Source organism: Alternaria conjuncta (assembly GCF_024043145.1).
Source record: "Alternaria conjuncta strain BMP 0040 chromosome Unknown scaffold_20, whole genome shotgun sequence".
NCBI classification, from domain to species: domain Eukaryota; kingdom Fungi; phylum Ascomycota; class Dothideomycetes; order Pleosporales; family Pleosporaceae; genus Alternaria; species Alternaria conjuncta.
In genome coordinates, this window is record NW_026250109.1 from 334,394 (window position 1) to 352,165 (window position 17,772).

The 17,772-nt window shown below is 51.9% G+C and overlaps 7 protein-coding genes across 7 annotated transcripts; 4 read left to right on the forward strand and 3 right to left on the reverse strand.

Annotated features, from left to right (window-relative positions):
- Positions 1 to 215: 215 nt before the first annotated feature.
- Positions 216 to 2,658, reverse strand: J4E85_010029 (uncharacterized protein; the record flags this gene model as incomplete). The annotated part of the gene is made up of 2 exons (XM_051474246.1): positions 216 to 2,483; positions 2,551 to 2,658. 2 exons carry the CDS (start codon positions 2,656 to 2,658, stop codon positions 216 to 218), a joined length of 2,376 nt encoding a protein of 791 aa, XP_051322033.1.
- A 751-nt stretch (positions 2,659 to 3,409) lies between these two features.
- J4E85_010030 (uncharacterized protein) lies at positions 3,410 to 4,020 on the forward strand (the record flags this gene model as incomplete). Its single annotated transcript, XM_051474247.1, has 2 exons — positions 3,410 to 3,941; positions 3,992 to 4,020. 2 exons carry the CDS (start codon positions 3,410 to 3,412, stop codon positions 4,018 to 4,020), a joined length of 561 nt encoding a protein of 186 aa, XP_051322034.1.
- Positions 4,021 to 4,214: 194 nt separating this feature from the next.
- Positions 4,215 to 5,098, reverse strand: J4E85_010031 (uncharacterized protein; the record flags this gene model as incomplete). Its single annotated transcript, XM_051474248.1, has 3 exons — positions 4,215 to 4,798; positions 4,883 to 4,990; positions 5,047 to 5,098. 3 exons carry the CDS (start codon positions 5,096 to 5,098, stop codon positions 4,215 to 4,217), a joined length of 744 nt encoding a protein of 247 aa, XP_051322035.1.
- Positions 5,099 to 5,974: 876 nt separating this feature from the next.
- Positions 5,975 to 8,960, forward strand: J4E85_010032 (uncharacterized protein; the record flags this gene model as incomplete). The annotated part of the gene is made up of 8 exons (XM_051474249.1): positions 5,975 to 6,028; positions 6,084 to 6,119; positions 6,175 to 6,302; positions 6,352 to 6,464; positions 6,525 to 6,586; positions 6,638 to 7,658; positions 8,105 to 8,141; positions 8,276 to 8,960. The coding sequence occupies 8 exons, from the start codon at positions 5,975 to 5,977 to the stop codon at positions 8,958 to 8,960; spliced, it is 2,136 nt and encodes a 711-aa protein (XP_051322036.1).
- Positions 8,961 to 10,624: 1,664 nt separating this feature from the next.
- J4E85_010033 (uncharacterized protein) lies at positions 10,625 to 11,077 on the forward strand (the record flags this gene model as incomplete). The annotated part of the gene is made up of 1 exon (XM_051474250.1): positions 10,625 to 11,077. One exon carries the CDS (start codon positions 10,625 to 10,627, stop codon positions 11,075 to 11,077), a length of 453 nt encoding a protein of 150 aa, XP_051322037.1.
- A 309-nt stretch (positions 11,078 to 11,386) lies between these two features.
- J4E85_010034 (uncharacterized protein) lies at positions 11,387 to 13,004 on the forward strand (the record flags this gene model as incomplete). Its single annotated transcript, XM_051474251.1, has 2 exons — positions 11,387 to 11,503; positions 11,652 to 13,004. The coding sequence occupies 2 exons, from the start codon at positions 11,387 to 11,389 to the stop codon at positions 13,002 to 13,004; spliced, it is 1,470 nt and encodes a 489-aa protein (XP_051322038.1).
- Positions 13,005 to 16,374: 3,370 nt separating this feature from the next.
- Positions 16,375 to 17,634, reverse strand: J4E85_010035 (uncharacterized protein; the record flags this gene model as incomplete). Its single annotated transcript, XM_051474252.1, has 2 exons — positions 16,375 to 17,406; positions 17,458 to 17,634. 2 exons carry the CDS (start codon positions 17,632 to 17,634, stop codon positions 16,375 to 16,377), a joined length of 1,209 nt encoding a protein of 402 aa, XP_051322039.1.
- Between the last annotated feature and the right edge of the window lie 138 nt (positions 17,635 to 17,772).

Here is a 17,772-nt window from a genome sequence, read left to right on the forward strand (position 1 = left end):
CTCTTCGTTCAAAGCGCGCGAACGCGACTCACGACGCCATGCCGAACTACATGTCTCATAACGTGTTTGGTATCAATTCGTAATCAGTCGTCCTCCCACGCACATGCATCCACCCACAACAAAGCTTTCCTCCAATCCATCATGACAACACAATTCATCTCTTCCAGTACATGAACCCACAACAAGGGAGGCTGAAACCCCCACATACACATCAATCAATCTCCCCTAATAATCTTGCCAACAAATTTCAACTCCCATTCCTTAGGATCCTCGCCTACAAAACGCGCATTTGCCTTCTGATCTAGCATCTGCAATGTCACAGCAATGCCATCATACCACTCCCTCACTTTATCAGCCGTGTCTTCGCTCCAGACAGTGAGCACGCCGTCCGGACTGCGAGGCGTGGGCTTAGGAGGGACACCGCGCATCTTGAGAAGCATGTTGAGGATGTCGCTGAACTTCTCGCCTTGCTGGGAGAGCAGCGAGGGGGACTTGTCGAGCGGCCATCTAGGATTACGGGGCGCTTGGTGGGGAGGGAGGTCTAGTTGAGAGGCCGGCGGCGATGAAGTAGATTGTAGAGCTGTGGCTAGATCGTTGTCAGCACTGGGTGGGTGCTTGAATGCGTCGTCGGCTTCTGGGGCGGGTAGGTTGGTGGAGGGTATTTCCCAGGAGCGGAACAGCCAGCACATGCGCTCTACACAGGCGAGGAGGATGACGGCGACGAGGAAGGTTTCGAAGGGATTAGCTTGTTGACGCTGTAGGAGGCGTCGTTCCAGGTCGTTCATTACGATGCGTGCTAGACATGCGGCACGCTTTTCCGTCGCGCCCATGAGCTGTGTAGTGATAAGGCTGTAGGAAGATTCGTGCTCGAGGGGCGTGATGGGCGTGCGGATGGCGTCCTCCATATCTCCTGGTGCCAATGTAGATGGAGTGATGGTAGGCGCGAGCGAGGGATTTGAAAAGAGAAACCATTCAAAGTTCCGAGACGTGAGCACGCGCGTGAGGTTCCAGAGTTCTAGGGCCTTTGATATTAGTCCATCTGCGCTTGACGATGCAACGCTCTTGGCGGTCTGTACAGTCATCCTCATGAAGTTCGAGTCTTCGGTATCGGCAAAGTGGCCACCCATCTTCTTGATGTAGTGGTCTAGCTTCCCACTGACATCGTCATCACTGTCTATGAGTTCGAGATCCGGAGTAGCTAGTCCGGCGAAGATCGCAGGATCGATGTCCGCGTTTTGCGCTGTCTGCGTCTGCTGACATTTCAGCGGCGTGAAAGTAGCAAAGATACCGGAATGAGGGAAGTGGGTTGCTTCTATGCGCCCCGGGGTCTGGTCGAGCCGTATCTGGCCCTTGGCTTGATTTGTTGCATGGAATGCTAACACGCTATGAAGACCTGCAGAGTAGAGACCGAACTCCTCTGCAATCCTTGTCCTGATACATGGCTGCTTCCATAATCGCGCACTCTCGACGTTCTGGCAGGTGTTGCATGGGTTATCGCCCGAACATGGCTTTTTGAGCATGCGACACCGAATGCACGCGCCTCGCTTGCGCACCTCCTGTACTTCTTTCCGTCTGGAGTCTGTGAAACGTCCCCTGACCTTGGGCTTAGCCGGCTTCTGGTTCATGCTGAAGTCGGTGGTGAAGTGGGTCTGGTTGCCTGGACTCATTGCAAGTGGTCGTTGATGGCTCATTCCCTTATTTGACTGGTCGTTCGCGTGCATCTGCTCCTTGCCATGGTCTTGTAGCATCGGGTCCAGTGAGTTGGGCTGTATGTTCGGCCAATGTCCTCGTCCTTGGGAATGGAAGAACTTGCCGTCTGACATACCCTGCATACCGTGCGCTGAGAGATTCATGTCCGACTCCATAGCCATACCATTTGACAGAGGCATGAGGTCATTCGCTGCTGACGCTGCCATGACGAGCGACGGAACCATGTGCGACATCGATCCAGAGCTTGACAGAGGCATATGACCCATGTGTGGTGAGGCACTTGGAGAGTGATGCAACGACCCATTGAACTGGTACATGGAGGGCATTGCTGGCGCATGCGACATGTCCATCCCATGTGAGAGGCCGCCCATATCAGAGCCATCGGGCCGGTCATCCTGTATCAGAAACTCTTCCAAAAGCCCTGCATGGCTCGCATTGTTGTTGTTGTGGTTGTGGTTGCCATGGTTGTTATGGGCCTGCGACGGCTGCTTCTCTGCCATGCGCTTCCCAGAGAGGTCCAGATGTTGTCGCGACACCTCCGCCAGCGTCTCAAGCGCAGACAGCTGCTTCGACGGCGCAAAAGGAAGGTTCATCTTCTGGCCATGCTGCATTTGGCTCGGTCCGGGTGCGTTGGTGGTGGCCGTCTGCGCCATATTGTCGGGGAGTGGCAGCTCGTGCATCTGCAACAGCGCGCGCTGGCGGTCTTGAAGCGGTAAAGCGGGACATTTCTTGACGAGATGGTTCGTGAGACTGTCTATGCGACCTTTGGGAAACTGCCATGTGTAAGCTATTATTGCTCACTCTACACCGTCAACTTTTTTGCGGAGCGGGGTCACTCACCTTTTCGCCGCACGACTTGCACGTGTGCTGGTAGCGGTTGCTTGCATCTTCCAGCTTAGGCCCGCGCTCGAAGTACTCGAGAATCAGCTGGTTGGGTCGACGACCCATGATGGGCCCAAAAGTTGCGTTCAATTGTGTGGTGGGTGACGAAAGATTACTGCCGGAAGTATTTGGCGGTCAGTAGCCGGCGGTCCAAGAAAGCTGAGGTCTGCTATGGTTGGTCGGTCCGTTAGCCCTCATCTGACATCATAACCCATCTTTCACTCGAGCTTCGTATCTATGTTCACTGCGCCAGCGCTATACCTAGATGCCTGGAATTAATCATTGGCTATCATTTTCACGTATCTGAACGATGCGTCGATGGTTGAGTGCTGACAGCGTCTAGCTCGCGCATCTTCAGCAGGAGACCACACGTCACAAGCCGCAAACTCACTAAGCCAACGAGATGAATAGAGCGCAGGTGCATAGACACACATGATGCATCACTGCGTGTCAGGTTTCGGCCTCGAAAGATCATGGACGCGTTCCTGACTAGAGACGCGACTAACCAGGATGCAACGCGCCCTGCATGCTTATACATATGGAGCGAGTCAGGAGAGGTCGACACATCCATCCGATCTAAGATCAGCTAGGCTTTTGTCATGACCGCATGATCAAAAAGGCGATTTCGCTCCCTTGGTCTTTCTTTTTTGGGTAACGAAATCATGACGTCCGCACTAGTCACGCCAAGTCAAGTAGACTGGAATTGATATGGACTACGACATGGACATATCCGGATACATGCAAACAAACTCCTAATCCACATCTACGCCCAAGACCTCCCATCCGCCCTATGCAAACAACTTTCTGAACTATCAAAATGCCGACAACAAAATCCCCAGCCGCAAACCCAACCATCACACCCGACCCGTCTCAGAACGGCTCCACGATCCGCAAAGCCTTTCTCCTCGAAGCCTTCGCCAATCTCTTCACCATCCCGCTGATAACAAACACGCGCTGGACGCTCTCCCTGCTCCTCAACAACCCCTCCCGTGATATCAATCCTACTTCAGTCCTGTTTGCTCGTCTGTGCGGAGGCCTGATTGTGGGCGGTCTAACATCCGCGTTACTCGCCGGCGCGACCAATACGCGCAATGGAATCGAGAGCCGACGACCTACGTATATGCTCTTGGGGCTAGGAGAGGCGGCTTTGATCCCAATGATCGTCTTGGATCTGTTGGAGGGAGGGGGGCCGGGTGCGGCACTCAGTAAGAAGGTCGCTGCGGTCAGTGTGGCGTGTTTGGTGCCGCCGCTTTTGTGGAGGTTATACGTGCTTTTTGTGAGGCCGGATCTGCTTGGTCGGTACACGGAAAAGAAGACGGATGACGGTGGTGCGAGGAGGAGTGACGGATGTAAGTATTGTGTGCGGAATGGGCGAAAGTGTACCGCTGATTTGATCTAGATGGTGCTATTAATACCCGGGAGAACTGAGACGATGGGGAAGCTGAGATAATCCACGGAACTGGATCAAATTCCTTACAATGCTCGTTTGAAGTTCGGTGTCTTGTAGATTGCGTTCCGAATTATAATACTTTTCCATGCCCTATGTGCAGGACAAATCTCCCATAAACGCCTCGCTGAAATCATATGCAATGTGTCTCTCAGACCTTCAGATGGTATAGTGCTTAGTCTGCGAAGCCTCCCCACTCCGCCTCGGAATCTTCGTCCTCCTCAGCCTCTTCTGTCATCTCCACTTCCTGCCCCCTCCAAGCTCTTAACCTATCATCAGCCAAAACCTCTTTCGCGGCATTCCTCAGCGTCTTCAACTTGCCCTCCTTGGCCATCCGCTCGATAGGCAACACTAATGTCTCCACCGTCTCCTTCTTATCCTCCTTCTCCCACGCCTCTCCCTCAACCTTCTCCATCTCATCGACGTAAACATCCATGACGTGGTATCTCAGCCCATTGGGGATCCTCATGTTCTCGCACTCAAGCGGTGTTTCTTCCACAACGGCATTCCATTGTTCCACCAAGCTCTTCTTCCATTTGTTTCTGCTGAGGAAGGTGAAGGACGCGTTGACGTATTGGCGGATGAGGTAGAGGTACTTGTCTAGTCGGAGGGCTTCGATGCGGGTCCATTCGCGGGACATGGTGAGGAAGAAGGCGCGGATGAAGGGGAGTACGACAGGGGTTCGGAGAGCTGAGACGAGGGAGGCAAGGTCGCGCGATAGGCCTTGCTGAAGGGCGGGTTTGTCTTGCATCCATAGGCCTGAAGGTTCTTGTCAGCCTTTGCGATGTGGACTGTGAAGTGCCTTGTCGTGCTGCTTTAGGTTAAGGCACGAAGAGCGCGTACAGTAGAATAGACCCTTCCATAGCTTCAGCAAGTCTAGTTCTGATATCTCTGATTGCGCGCCCAGGTATGTCTTGAGTGAATCGAGTGCATTGTCGCGAACTTTCTTGTCTGTCGCAAACGTTAGTCTCGGGAGCGAAAACCTCTGACGCATGTTGTGCTCATACCGCTGGAAGCAAGGTTCCTTATGAAGGGGTTATTTTGCGCGTCTGATGCCATGATGTGCTGTGTTGTGTCGCGACGATGTCTTCGCTCTGAGGCCTGACATGCGGGCCGAACTTTTTTTGGAGGGCTCATGGATGCCGCTAAGATAGCGATAAGGCACCATGGCTGCGCCACATGCTAATTAGCGCACATTGGAGCACTTGAGGGGACACGCGCAATTTAGGCACCACAAGTCACTGTCCTGCGCGTCCTGTTGTTAGAATCATGCTCGAAGAGGCTTTCTGTGCTGGCTTTAGGGTTTGCGTTCTGAAGCACGTTACGGCTAGAGATACTGCCTAAGAGACCTGTCCCAGGATTCTGCCGACTTCGACGCGTTGCACATAATGCGGCATCTAAACGCTTTCTCTTGCAGAACCTTTTGCAAGGCTCTTGAAATATCTAGAAAGAACTGTAGATCTATACATCTATTCCTTAGGTAGTAAAGTGCTAGCTAGCTAGATTAAAACCTTAGAAGCTCTAAAGCAAGCTAGTACAGACTAAGTAAAACGTGCTAACTAGATTGTCTGTGCGCATGCTTACTAAGCATAGCTCGCTGTTAGTTACAGTCACGCACTAATTCTAGCAGCTAGGTGCCTAACTTCACTTTCCTAACAGCGTAAAGGCAGAACATCTAGCAAAAACAATCTACGTTAGTAATCTCTTCTACGTACTAGTATTGCTAGAATCTAGTACTGCCGACTAGTCTCCCGTCTTCTAGCCTTATAGGTATGTAACCTGTTTGTTACTTACGCGGCGGCGCAGCCTACCTAGTTATCTAGTAACGCGGCACTTGTTCTCTACACAGCTCGAATCTATCGCAAATAATCCTGAACATGCCGGGCAAGCCGAGAGAGAAGGCTAACGCGATGCAGTCGCAGAGGGATGCCATCCATGGTCGTAATCCCGGCCAACGGACACGAGAGGCGCCGTGTCCTAGTAGACCGCGTAAGTACATTCCAAACCTCGGTCGCACGCGTTCTAATACCAAAACTATCTTTAGGTGCACTCCATCGTGTCAAATCGCGTTCAGAACGGTGTTAGTACCCCTTCACCCTATGTGGTCCGTGCGCGGTGCTGATATCAGGGTCTAGGACGAGCAATATCTGGTACGCTGGACAGCGGACACGTCGACCTCGAAACCGCCGCTCAGCTGGCACTCAGTTAAGGACTTAGTGCGATGCCTAGAGCAGATCCAGGACTACCTCGAAGTGAGGGAGAAGTAAGCGGCATCTCAGTACTAGCTTTTGACATGTTACTAACCTATCTAGGAACCTACCGCTACCTTCAGACACAAAACCTTCGAGGAAAAGAAAGAGTCCTGATGGGGGTTCATCGTACGAACGCCGCTCTTCACCATTCGATCGACGACTACAAGAGAGTCGTACGCCGTCAGCCTCTCGATCTTCATCCGTGTCATCTGCAGCAACAGTCACGTCTCCAGCCAGTGACATTTACAACGGCGTTTTGGATGCTGATCAATATGGCCATGTCTTCTGTAGACAAGTGAGTCTTTACGCCCAGGTTCCCTTCGGGTTCTTCACTGACATGCGACAGGCAGCAGGTCATGACATACCCGAACTTGACATTCGTAGCGTGCCCACGCCGGAGATGAACCGCATTGCGCATCGTTCGGGTGTAGACAAAGCACTTATGTACATCCGCAATGAATATGTCCGGAGACTAGCGAAAGTACCAGGCAAACCCATTCACTTGTTCAATGTGGTCGACAAAGCCACTCCCTCACTGCGCTTCCGGTACATCTCCGAATATGTCCTAGATGAGCAACAAGGTGTCTACCGCGCGTCACTAGAAACACAGCAAGGCTGCCAACAGTGTTCACCCCACATGGGTCGTGGTATCGGATGCGAATACACAAAGAAGTGTGACTGTCTGGAATACGCTGCAGTGGATGAGAACCGCCTCGATGAAGAAAGAAAGCGGGAATACCAACTTGCGCTCGAAAACGGAGATTCAACAATGGGCTTTCCGAAGAAATTCCCTTACTTCGCCGAAGGCACGAAACGAGAGAAGACCGGCTGTCTCGTACCCTTTTACCTCAACTCCCGTCGTCCAATCTACGAGTGCAATGATAAGTGCAACTGCGGCCCTAATTGTCGCAACAAGAACGTTCAATTCGGGCGGCAGGTCGAAGTCGAGATTTTTAGGGCGAATGACGGACGTGGCTGGGGTCTCCGCTGCAAACAAGATCTCCACGAAGGCCAATTCATCGACACTTACCGCGGCGAAGTCATAACAGATGCCGAAGCCACGCGCCGCGAAACCTCGTCGTCAAAAGCAAAAGCCTCCTATCTGTACTCGCTCGACAAGTTCGCTGAGTCAGAGGGCCTCAAAGAAGAAGACCTCTACGTTGTGGACGGCGAGTTCATGGGCGGACCGACAAAATTCATCAACCACTCATGTGATCCTAATTGCCGGCAATACACCGTGTCATACAACAAGCACGACCCAAGAGTTTATGACATCGCGTTCTTCGCACGAAGGTTCATTCCAAAGGGCGAGGAATTGACGTTTGATTACCTTGATAAGGAAGAGGGGGAGGAGATGGATGAGCCGGGTGAGGGGGCGCTTCCTTGTCTTTGCGGGGCGAAGAATTGCCGCAAGTGGCTGTGGACGTGAGGATTGTGTCACATAAGCGCATGCGACATACTACAAAGTTTAGGCCGGCGTGTGAGAGAAGGGCGGATGCCTGCCAGACTGGAGAAGGGGTTATCTTCATGTGACGGCTGCATTGCTCTGCATCAGCGATGAGCGTTCTGGCGTCTGCATTGTCATTTTGTCAACTATGATACAGTTCCATATCCAATTCTCTTTTCAGAAGCCTTGTTTCGTGTCCAAAGTTGTCTCTGTCCATGCTGATGGGTAGGCGCAATCAATCGCGTACGCTTTTCGTCGTTCGTTTATCAGTGTCGTCCTGACAGAACTGACAGTTGCATCACTGACTTGCTTCCTGAACTACACCTATCGCACCGGCACACAGCTACATTCATCATGATCGCTTAGAATACAACCTAGGTCTAGGAAGAAGTGCTGCGGGCCGGTAAGTTACCCGGTAACACAGTTAGCGCTCGGACCACCACCCACGCTCTCACCGAGAACCATTCAGTCTCTTGACCCCCAACTGCAATTCTCCGCCCCATCTACTTTTTTATTTCTCTTCGTAATGAAGTCTAGCCTGCCTAACGAGGTAGACCGCGAGGATACGCCTGATCCGCCGGTGGTGGATTACCTTGACCGACTCCGAGATGACCTGTTGGAACGACTCCGTTGGGACGTTTTCGGCTCGTTGAACGACATCCAAGTCAAAGATCCTGGAAATGCTCTCACGCCCTTCATAGGCGCCAGCATCGCCTCAGAGTCCTTGGCAAGTCCCCCGTTCACCAAAATCTCGGTCTACATCGACGTCTGCGAGGAGAAACATAGCATGGACGAGCATGAGGAGGAAGACCGATACGCTGCCCCAGAGCCGCTGATCATCGACAAGGAGGATGGCTCTTCTATATCCTTACATGATTTTGTCTCGCAAGTCCACTCATACCTCAATGTCAATAAGGAAGAGATTTTGCAATGCGAAGACGAACTCTACATGAACCCGGTGGACTTGGGCGACGGTGTCAAAGCGGTGGAAATCGTCCCTGATGATGATGACAGGGACTGGGCAGATGGATCTGGAGAGGACCCGGAGTTCAGTCATTTCCTTCGAAGCGGCAACATCCCAGAAGGAAGTCGAGTCTTTTTCGATAGGGCTATGATCAACCAAATCGATCAGGAAGAATATAGTATTCACGTGGTTCTTTTCGTTGAGGGAGATAATGGAGAAACCCTAGATTTGTTTTGGGAAAGGAAAAACAGGCCGTAGCAGCTCACCAAGACCAAGCAGAGTTAGCGACAACAGCGACCGTTCCCTTTCCTGCCTAAGTCGATGCCCTGAATCGTGGCGCTAACGAGACAGGCCCAGCTTCGACATGGCGTCGCTCATCTCATCATCAAATGCACCAACGTGGCGCACTCGCAAAGAGACAGGCAGTCGAAGGCCCTATTCAGTGCGGACCAGGAAACCCTTGTCTTGACGGCTCCTGCTGTACGTATGCCCATTGTCATATATCCAAGAACTGTGCTAGCATGAACGTCCTTTCTAAGCAACTCTGATGGTATTTAGAATCCATTTCTCATCCTTGCTCGAGTCACAACTAATTCCGTCGCTCAAATTATAGGTAAATGTGGTTTCAAATCGAACAATTGTGGCGAGAAGTGTATCTCCAACTGCGATGCGAAAGCAATGTGTGGCATTTATTCAGCCGATGGACAGACTTCACGTGGCTTGAAATTATGTTGCTCTTTCTACGGCTGGTGTGGTACAGAAGATGTACATTGTAAAGATCCCGAGCCTCAGTATGGTAAGTACTACAAGACACATACTCGGCGCGTTGTTTGAAGCCACTGTTTATCAATTGTAGGTAAAACGCCTTGTCAGGCTGGCTTTGGCTCTTGTGACATCAAACCTTTCCCATCATGTGGGAACTACATTGATCATGATCGCCTAGAACACGGGATAGTGCATCGTACTACGATGTTCTGCCACTCATCAACTGACACGTATCAAGTCTCGAACGACTCTGACATCAAGTCTCCGAAAAAGTACCAGTGAGCCCCGCAGTGGTCTACCACACGCACCAAAGTCCTCGAGATTTAGCCTCGTGTCAGGCCAAGGGGGGATGCAGTACCTCACTTCAGCGGGTCAGGAACCAAAGTCTCGACTCGACTCAATGTGTGCGGTCTTCGCTTTTGGCCATGCCACCCCAGTGATCTGGCCGTGGAAATGCGCTTCGGTCGCGGAGTGGCTATCTTGGGCTCACATTCCAACGACATAGACCCTCGAACTGTGATTAACGAGGATGACAACGGCCACCAATCTCTCCTCAAAATATGAGTGGTATTAGCAAGCTCTGTAGGCCAAGTTGCGGTCACTAAGCCATGACATATGGAGAAGAAATAGTGTAGTTCATAGCATACGCCGTGAGGTACCTGGAGGCTCAGCCCACCCATCTGGAACTTGACCCTGATGATGGATCTAATCTTCACGCGACCGGCCCCGCGGCACCTGACAGTGTGGTTTCGGTACACGGCTACGTACCCGAGATCGCATTCGCTAACAAGTGGATTACAATTTCGTAAAGGGATCCGAAACAGTAAATTAGAAGCGCTGCGATTGGGCGACACCTTTGAATTGTGACTATCATGCAGTCGTCACATATAGCGCCGTGATCACCCGTCTTTGCGCTGACACGTAAGTATCGCGATATCTGGTACGAGAAAAAAGGAAATAGACATGTCTACACCGCAGCCGTCCAGGTATACGTCAGTCGAGCACGCGCTTCCCTATTAAATCCGCAGTTCATGAATTATCAGGGTCTCTCTACACACCACAAGTCCACTTTCAAGATTGCGCAACCAAAGCACTTCCTTAACAGTGACTCCGGTCTCACTGTGCCACCATAACCCCGCTGCTACACTCATATGCAAATGTTTGCAACCATTCTAGAAAAGCTACGGCTTATTCCCAACACAACGAACGAGGGAAAGACACAAGACGAAGAAGGCATACCATACGTCCAACTCAACGACGAATACGACACAACGCTCCGGTTGTCATGGACAAATGACCCAAAGAAACTGTACCTCTCTGCATGTTTCGACCCAAAGCGCGAGGCAAATGTTGCAAAAGACTACAACATTGAAGGTCTTTGTCCAGTGGTCAAAGAAACCAAAGGCGATGAATTCATACTACGGGACAACGACGGCCGGTATTATCTTTGGGACGCATGGGTTGGTGAGCTGATGAAGTTCCGGGATTGGTGGATCGAAGGCTTCACGACAAAAGAAGAGCTAGTGGAGAATCTCGTGTGCAACATGACAGAAGCGCAAGCGGACGTGGAATTCATCGAGCGGAAGCGTAGAGACAGTGTGGTAGACTAGTCTTGCCCTGCATCTTGTAGTCGACTTGAAGATCGGATTCGGGATGCATGCGAGGCGAGGCGGGGCGAGGTTGGGAGAAAGATGTAGTTTAAACTTTAAGCGACGTCGTCGGGAGCCAATGAAGAATGAGGACCCTGACCCACCATTTTTCGTGCCCCATTTTGCTGGTCCGTGACTCCGACGCAAAGGGACTACCACTGATAAAAGCGTCGACGCGGTGATCGTCGCCTGCCATGCCGATACCTGACTGAGACGCGTAGTACACGGAAGGGTTCTGCTAGCCTGGAATCTCTCTAATCAAGCAACAACATGCCTCAGTATCTCGTCAGGCTTGCGCAAGCGCATGAGAGTTTTCGCAAAGTCGAATTGCAAGCGCTAGCCGATATTGCTGGAGTGCCTTTACAGTTTGTCAAGTATGAAGAAGATGTAAGTACATTTTTGTTGCACCGAGCAGTCTTCCAGTCTCAACTTCATCAGTCGCGTCTCTCGCAGTGTTGTTTTGGTTCAGATCGCGAAAAAGCAATCCCAGTGTCGCGTCACGCCTTACAAAAGCATACATTTCTGACGATCAAAGTCACCCTACTGCATTGTCGATCTGCCGTCAGAGGTTGCGGCACGAAAAGCCATCGCACGGAGCATCCTCGCACAGGGCATCTACGAGCTATGGGGCCAAGGATCAACATACGACGCCCTTCACGACTCCGTCCGCAGTCTGACCACATCTTGGTGGCCGCAGTACATTAACGCATCTTTCCGCTTTACCATAGAAGGCTATCGCGGAAGTAGATCAAACGATGAGCAGCGCGACATCATCGACAGTTTCTCCTACATGGCCTTCAAGGGACCACCGCGGATGCGAAACCCAGATGTCGCGTTCCGTGTCTTCGAAGACTACGATCTTAATGTTAAGAAGCCGAAGTACATTTACTTTGGTCGCTTCATCGCCGACTCGTGTCGTAACGAAGCCAAGAAGACGTTTGACCTCAAGAAGAGACATTACATCAGCACTACATCGATGGACGCCGAGCTCACGCTGCTGACGGCTAATATCGCACACGTGGCACCGGGGAAGTTGTTTTACGACCCTTTCATGGGCACGGGCGGCTTCCCGATAGCATGCGCTCACTTCGGAGCAGTGGTGTTTGGGAGTGACATTGACGGTCGCACTATCCGCGGCCTAGGAGGCAGCGCAAGAAGGGGACAGACGGGGAAATACGACGTCGTCGGTAACTTCAAGCAGTACGACTTAGAGTCAAGCTACCTAGGCGCCTTCGTCTCCGACCTCACAAACACCCCACTGAGAATACCGCCACCCAGCAAAGACCGCACGACAGGCTACCTTGACGGCATCGTCTGCGACCCACCCTACGGCATCCGCGAAGGCCTCAAAGTGCTAGGATCCCGGCAAGCGCTGCTAGACATAGAACGCCAATCGCACCAAGACCAGTTCAAAGAACCCGGGTACATACCCCCGAAGCGGCCCTACTCCTTCACCGCACTGCTCGATGACATACTAGCCTTTGCAGTCGCAACACTAGTCCCCGACGGCCGAATCAGCATGTGGATGCCCACGGCGAATGACGAGGACATCGAGCTCATCATCCCGAGCCATCCTTGTCTCGAACTGACGTCGGTTTGCGTCCAGGCGTTTAACAAGTGGTCACGCAGGCTGCTGACGTATCGGCGGCGCAGGGAGGAGGAGGTGCCTGAGGGGGCGGCGGAGGCGGTGCGCAGGGAGTATGAGAAGGGGACTAGGGCTAGTGAGTTGAATGATTTTAGGAGGAAGTATTTTCAGGGGTTTAAAGAGTTTGAGAGTATGAAGAAGGAGTTTATAAGGATGAAGGTGGATGCTAGAGCTGGGGAGGAGACGCCTAAGGCTGGTGAAGAGATGACTAGTGTGGAGGAGGGGGGTGATACCAAAACGTAGTTACTGTGCTTCAGACCCATCTGAAGAAACCTCATCACGAACTATTCAAACCAGAACATGCCGACTCAATCATCACTGAGCTCCATATCACTCACTTCTTCTCACTCCCCTCCCCCGGATTTACCCTCGCCCTCCACCTCCCATCCTCCCCCTTCTCCAGTACAACCCTCTTCTCCGCCGCCATCAACGCCAGACTCCCCTTATTCTTCTCAAACCACACCTGCCCCTCCCTTGCTCTCGATATACAAAGCACATCTGTCTGTGCGACCATGGTGCCACCAGCAGCAAGAGCCAGTGCGCCAGCCGCTAGAACCGGACGCATGCTGGATGTTGCTATCTTGGCGCGGATGGGATTCTGGAGACGGTTGATGATGGGTGTCCCTGGAGGAGATGGGAAAGTAGGTGGCGGGGGTGGAGTTGATGGAGGAGGGGGATTTGGCCGTTTAAGTGGAGTACGGAGGAGTGGATCAGATAGCCAGAAGCGGTGTGTGATCCTGGGAAAACAGCCTGCCATGGACTTTGGGAGATGGGATAGAAGCGACATATTTCCGACTGCCTGGATGAAATGATTTCAGTAGGGAAGGACGAAGGCTACTCGGCGTTGGTGTGAGGTTGAGTTGGCACGTTGTTTGTCCCTACGTTTGACGAGCTGGGAAGAGAACGAACAATGGGAGACGGAAGTGTATGAGCGCTGTGTGATATTATGCGTGGTGTTGCGATGGCATCGTCTGCTGCTGCTGCTGTCACTTCACTGGTAGCTGCGCTGAAGTTGCTTTCACTGAGATGTACTGGAGCAAGATACGGCCGTGAAAGCTTAGCGTTCTTGCATGCTCCTCCAACTGTCTCCGTATAGCGTAGGAGAGGAAGACAAGACGACCTTGGGTATCGTCCGCGCAATGCTGCAACCAAACACGATTGTGAAAGCACATAGTTTTACAAAGTAGAGCAAGCAACGTATCTGTCGCAAGCCATTTTCCTACTCTCCATCCCCAGGAAAGATCCGACACTGAAATTCACCATGCTCATTCTCTGATATCCCCTTCGTGCGTATGCTACTCACCTCTTCCAAACTCTTTCCCTGTGCCACCGCCATCTGCACCCTATAATATACCTCTTGAAAGTTGGTACTATGATAACAATGACAGACGTCCCACTCGTAGTATGGTAACAGCTTATAGCCACGGCACCGGCGATCGTCGGGCACAAGACCGATATTTCGCATGAGTTGAGGGTACCATAAGATGTCGACGACGTCCCCAAGCGTGAATCCGCTTTCATTGTGAATAGTGAATTTGGCCCTCGGTAGAGCACTCCTCAGTCTCCAAATTGACAATCAGGCGCATGACTGGAGGATGGGTGGCCAACATATCGCGCCGTGTTGCGGAGCTCCTGTCTAAATGAGGCTTCTTACAGTGCTTCAGTAGCTGGTAGCTGATGGTAAGGTCGAATGGCTGGCTCGCTGTATCACTGTGGTTTGGTATGCGATAAGTACGGAACATGTTAAGTAGCGGATGAATTTCCACACTATCCCATGGAGTAGCCGTCACGTCCGGAAGCTGGTATGGGTCATCATGTAAGATGACAGCTTCCAGTTTCATCTTATGAGGGAGCCTGTGATCGATGTGGATTTCGGGATCTGGCCTCGATACAGCTGGAGGCGTTACCACGTCTTGAGAGCGATCTAGGCACGGGAGAAACATTGGCTTGCGAATTTCATCCGCGTCAGAGATGAAGGAGCGCCATTCCCTGTTGACACAGGAGGCGCGTAACAAATCGAAGTACCCAAGACAAGAATCACTGAAGATCATCAGCTTCAATTCGTTCGGAAGGTGTGCACTTGTCGAGCTAGACATGGCTAAGATGATGCTGCCGATCGTCGTCAGTGGGAGTATTAATACGTGATCACGGATTGCTTCACTGATTGTGAGCAAACTTGGAAACACCCAAGCAGAGCAAGACCGGAAGTAGCCATCGCTATTGCATGATCGTTCCACCATCGGCCTTGACGTTGGTTCTTCCGTGGCTGTTATCCGTGTGACACGCGGCAAGTCTGTACAATAGAGGTAATCCGCAATGAATTGAAAGACGAAGTCAACAGCCTCTTCCCATCCTCTAATCGCAATTGGAAGTTGAACAGACATATCTTCAGGCACCTTTCTTCCGGTACAACCCTCGCTCGTATCTCGCTCTCCCGCCGTTGGTTTCATAAATCGAATTCGTTATAGGCCCCGTAATAGCCCCTTCTGTTCTGTTCCTTCTGTTCCTCCGAATTCTTTATGGTTTCTTCTCCCTCGTCAAATGTGTCATCATCAGCCCAGTGGCGTTTCTTCTTCTTTAGATGCCTAGACCAGTAAGGTTCTCTCCAAACATTCTCCACAAACGTGTAGGTGTAGTTGTAAAGACGGCATTTCTCTGGAGGACCCTCCGAACAATGCCAGCCAGCACAGCTTCCATCGTTGGGGATGAGACCGATGTTATACGGTACTCGACCCAGGCAAGCACGGTCCACGACGTCTCCTATAGTCACTCCGGTCGGGTTTTCCAATGTGACGCAGAAATAATTGGACTGGAGAGCACCATGCAACTGCCTCGGACAGTTGTAGTATTCCACTCTGAGAAGCAAGCGCCGGATTGGGGGGTAGGTGATGGGCACTTCCCGCCACTCCGCGTCATCCTCCTTCATATGCGGCTTGTTACAGTGCTTCAATAGCCAATAGCTGATCTCCAAATGACCTGGACGCCGCAATCCCAGCCGTTGGCTCCTCCAGTTGCCTCCATTTGTCAGCAAGGAAGGTAGCCGTTTAGGGGTGCGGAACCTCAAAAGCAGCGGATGTAGCTTCAAATCAGTCCACGGAGTACCTTGCAAAGATGCTCGCTCTTTGTTTGTAGAGTCTGGTAAGCCCTGAAAGATACTCATTTTAGCGACTGGCCCGCTTGTAGATGGTAGTATCTTTGCATTCCCAGTTTTCGGAAGGCGTGGCAGAAACATGCTCTGGCGGATATCATTCGTTTTACAGATGATATCATGCCACTCTTTGTTTACCAAGGAGGAATGGAACAAGTCGTCGTATTCAAGACATCCGTCAGTAAATACCAGTACCTTCAACTCAACCGGAAGAGCTGTAAAATTGGATTCGCACATGGTTGGCGTGTTGTGGGTAACCTTCGGCGGCGCAAGCATTTATATATGGACGCAGAGGGCTTTGCCGATTGTCAGCAAACTTGAACGGAATCACAAGATCGCACCATTCGTAGCATGTTCCAGATGCTTCATTTTGAGTCTTGCTAGAGATCTTGAGCAACAATATCTGGGTCTTATATCAGTGATTGTAGTGACGTTGTGAGCTTCGACGAGGATGACCGCCAGTCTTCACTTCCGTTGCTTAGCATCACCATTAGTCGCCTTTGCGGTACTCTTGCCCTCGGACTTCTCCTTCTGCTTCTTCTCAGCCGCCCTCTTCTTCGCGCTCTCTTTTTCAAGGATCTCAATCGTCTTCTCACTGCTCTCCCACAGCTTCTTCTGCAGCAGTTCATCATCGATCTCCTTCCTCGTCCATATCTTTCTCCTACATTCCTTGAGGAAGTATGCCCCTTCTCCACGACCCCACTGTGCCTCCATGGCCGCGTATAAGAAGGTTTGTGCACCCTGGTCAGGGCTCTTCAACACCAGCCACCACAGCGGCCATGTAATGAGGTATATCGCCAGCCCCCACAGCGAGCCGAAGGTAAGGTATCGCCGCATGCCGGGTGTTCGTGTCCAGCCCGGGTCGACCATGATTACGCGTGCGTTCATGGGCTGTTTGTCGGGGCGGACGTAGTTTGAGAGATGCTTCTGGAAGGCTACGGCGAAGGTCATGAGGGCGAGCTTGGAGGTTGCGTATACGGTGGAAGGGGTGAAGTCGAGTTGTCCAGGATCGCTCTTTCCGTCTTTATTTGCTTTTGTGTCGACACCTGGCAGCTTTCCGCCGACGTATGCCGGGCATGTACCGAAGATGATTCGAACGTCGCGATCGGGAGGTTGAGCACGTAGTGCTGGGCTCAGTATGCTCAACAGGTGGAAGTTGGCCATGTAGTTCAGTCCCCAAGTAGACTCCAGCCCATCTTCAGTCTGTGTTGCCTTGCCTCCTGGTGGTGTCATCGTGTTCGCACAGAGGACGATTGTGTCGAGACGTCGTGGCGGTGCATTGTCGACCCATTTGGTTGCAAACTGACGTATGCTATACAGGTCCTCGAGGTCGACATGCTCGGCGGTGATAAGCTCGTTGCCTGTCTGGGTTCGGAGGTCTTCGATGTAGTCGACGAGGAAGGGGTCGACAAGGGGCTGTCGAACCAGGAGAACAATCTGTGCACCCCGAGTTGCCAGGCCTCTTACGACTTCAGCGCCTATGCCAGCAGTTCCTCCCTATATATTATCAGTACAGTAGTTCAAGGCGTGCACATGGCTCAAACTCACCGTCACCATAACCACCTTGGAATGCATATTCCTCTCCGATCCATTCGTAGCGCCACTGAAGAACCATTTCAACACGTACAAGACTGCACAAACAGAAGCGAACTTCAAGACGGCCCAGCCGTATGGAATGGAGTCGATGCCCTCGTCGAAGGCTGTGGCCAGGATGTTGACGGGCATCTTGGCTGTTGGTGGGACGGGAAGCGGGAAGGTTCAGGAACGCGGATCTATGGTGGCTCGCTAAGCAGATCGGATCCACGTGGCGTCATAGCATGTGATTGCGCGTCGAAGATTGTCGCCTGGCTTCACCACCCACAT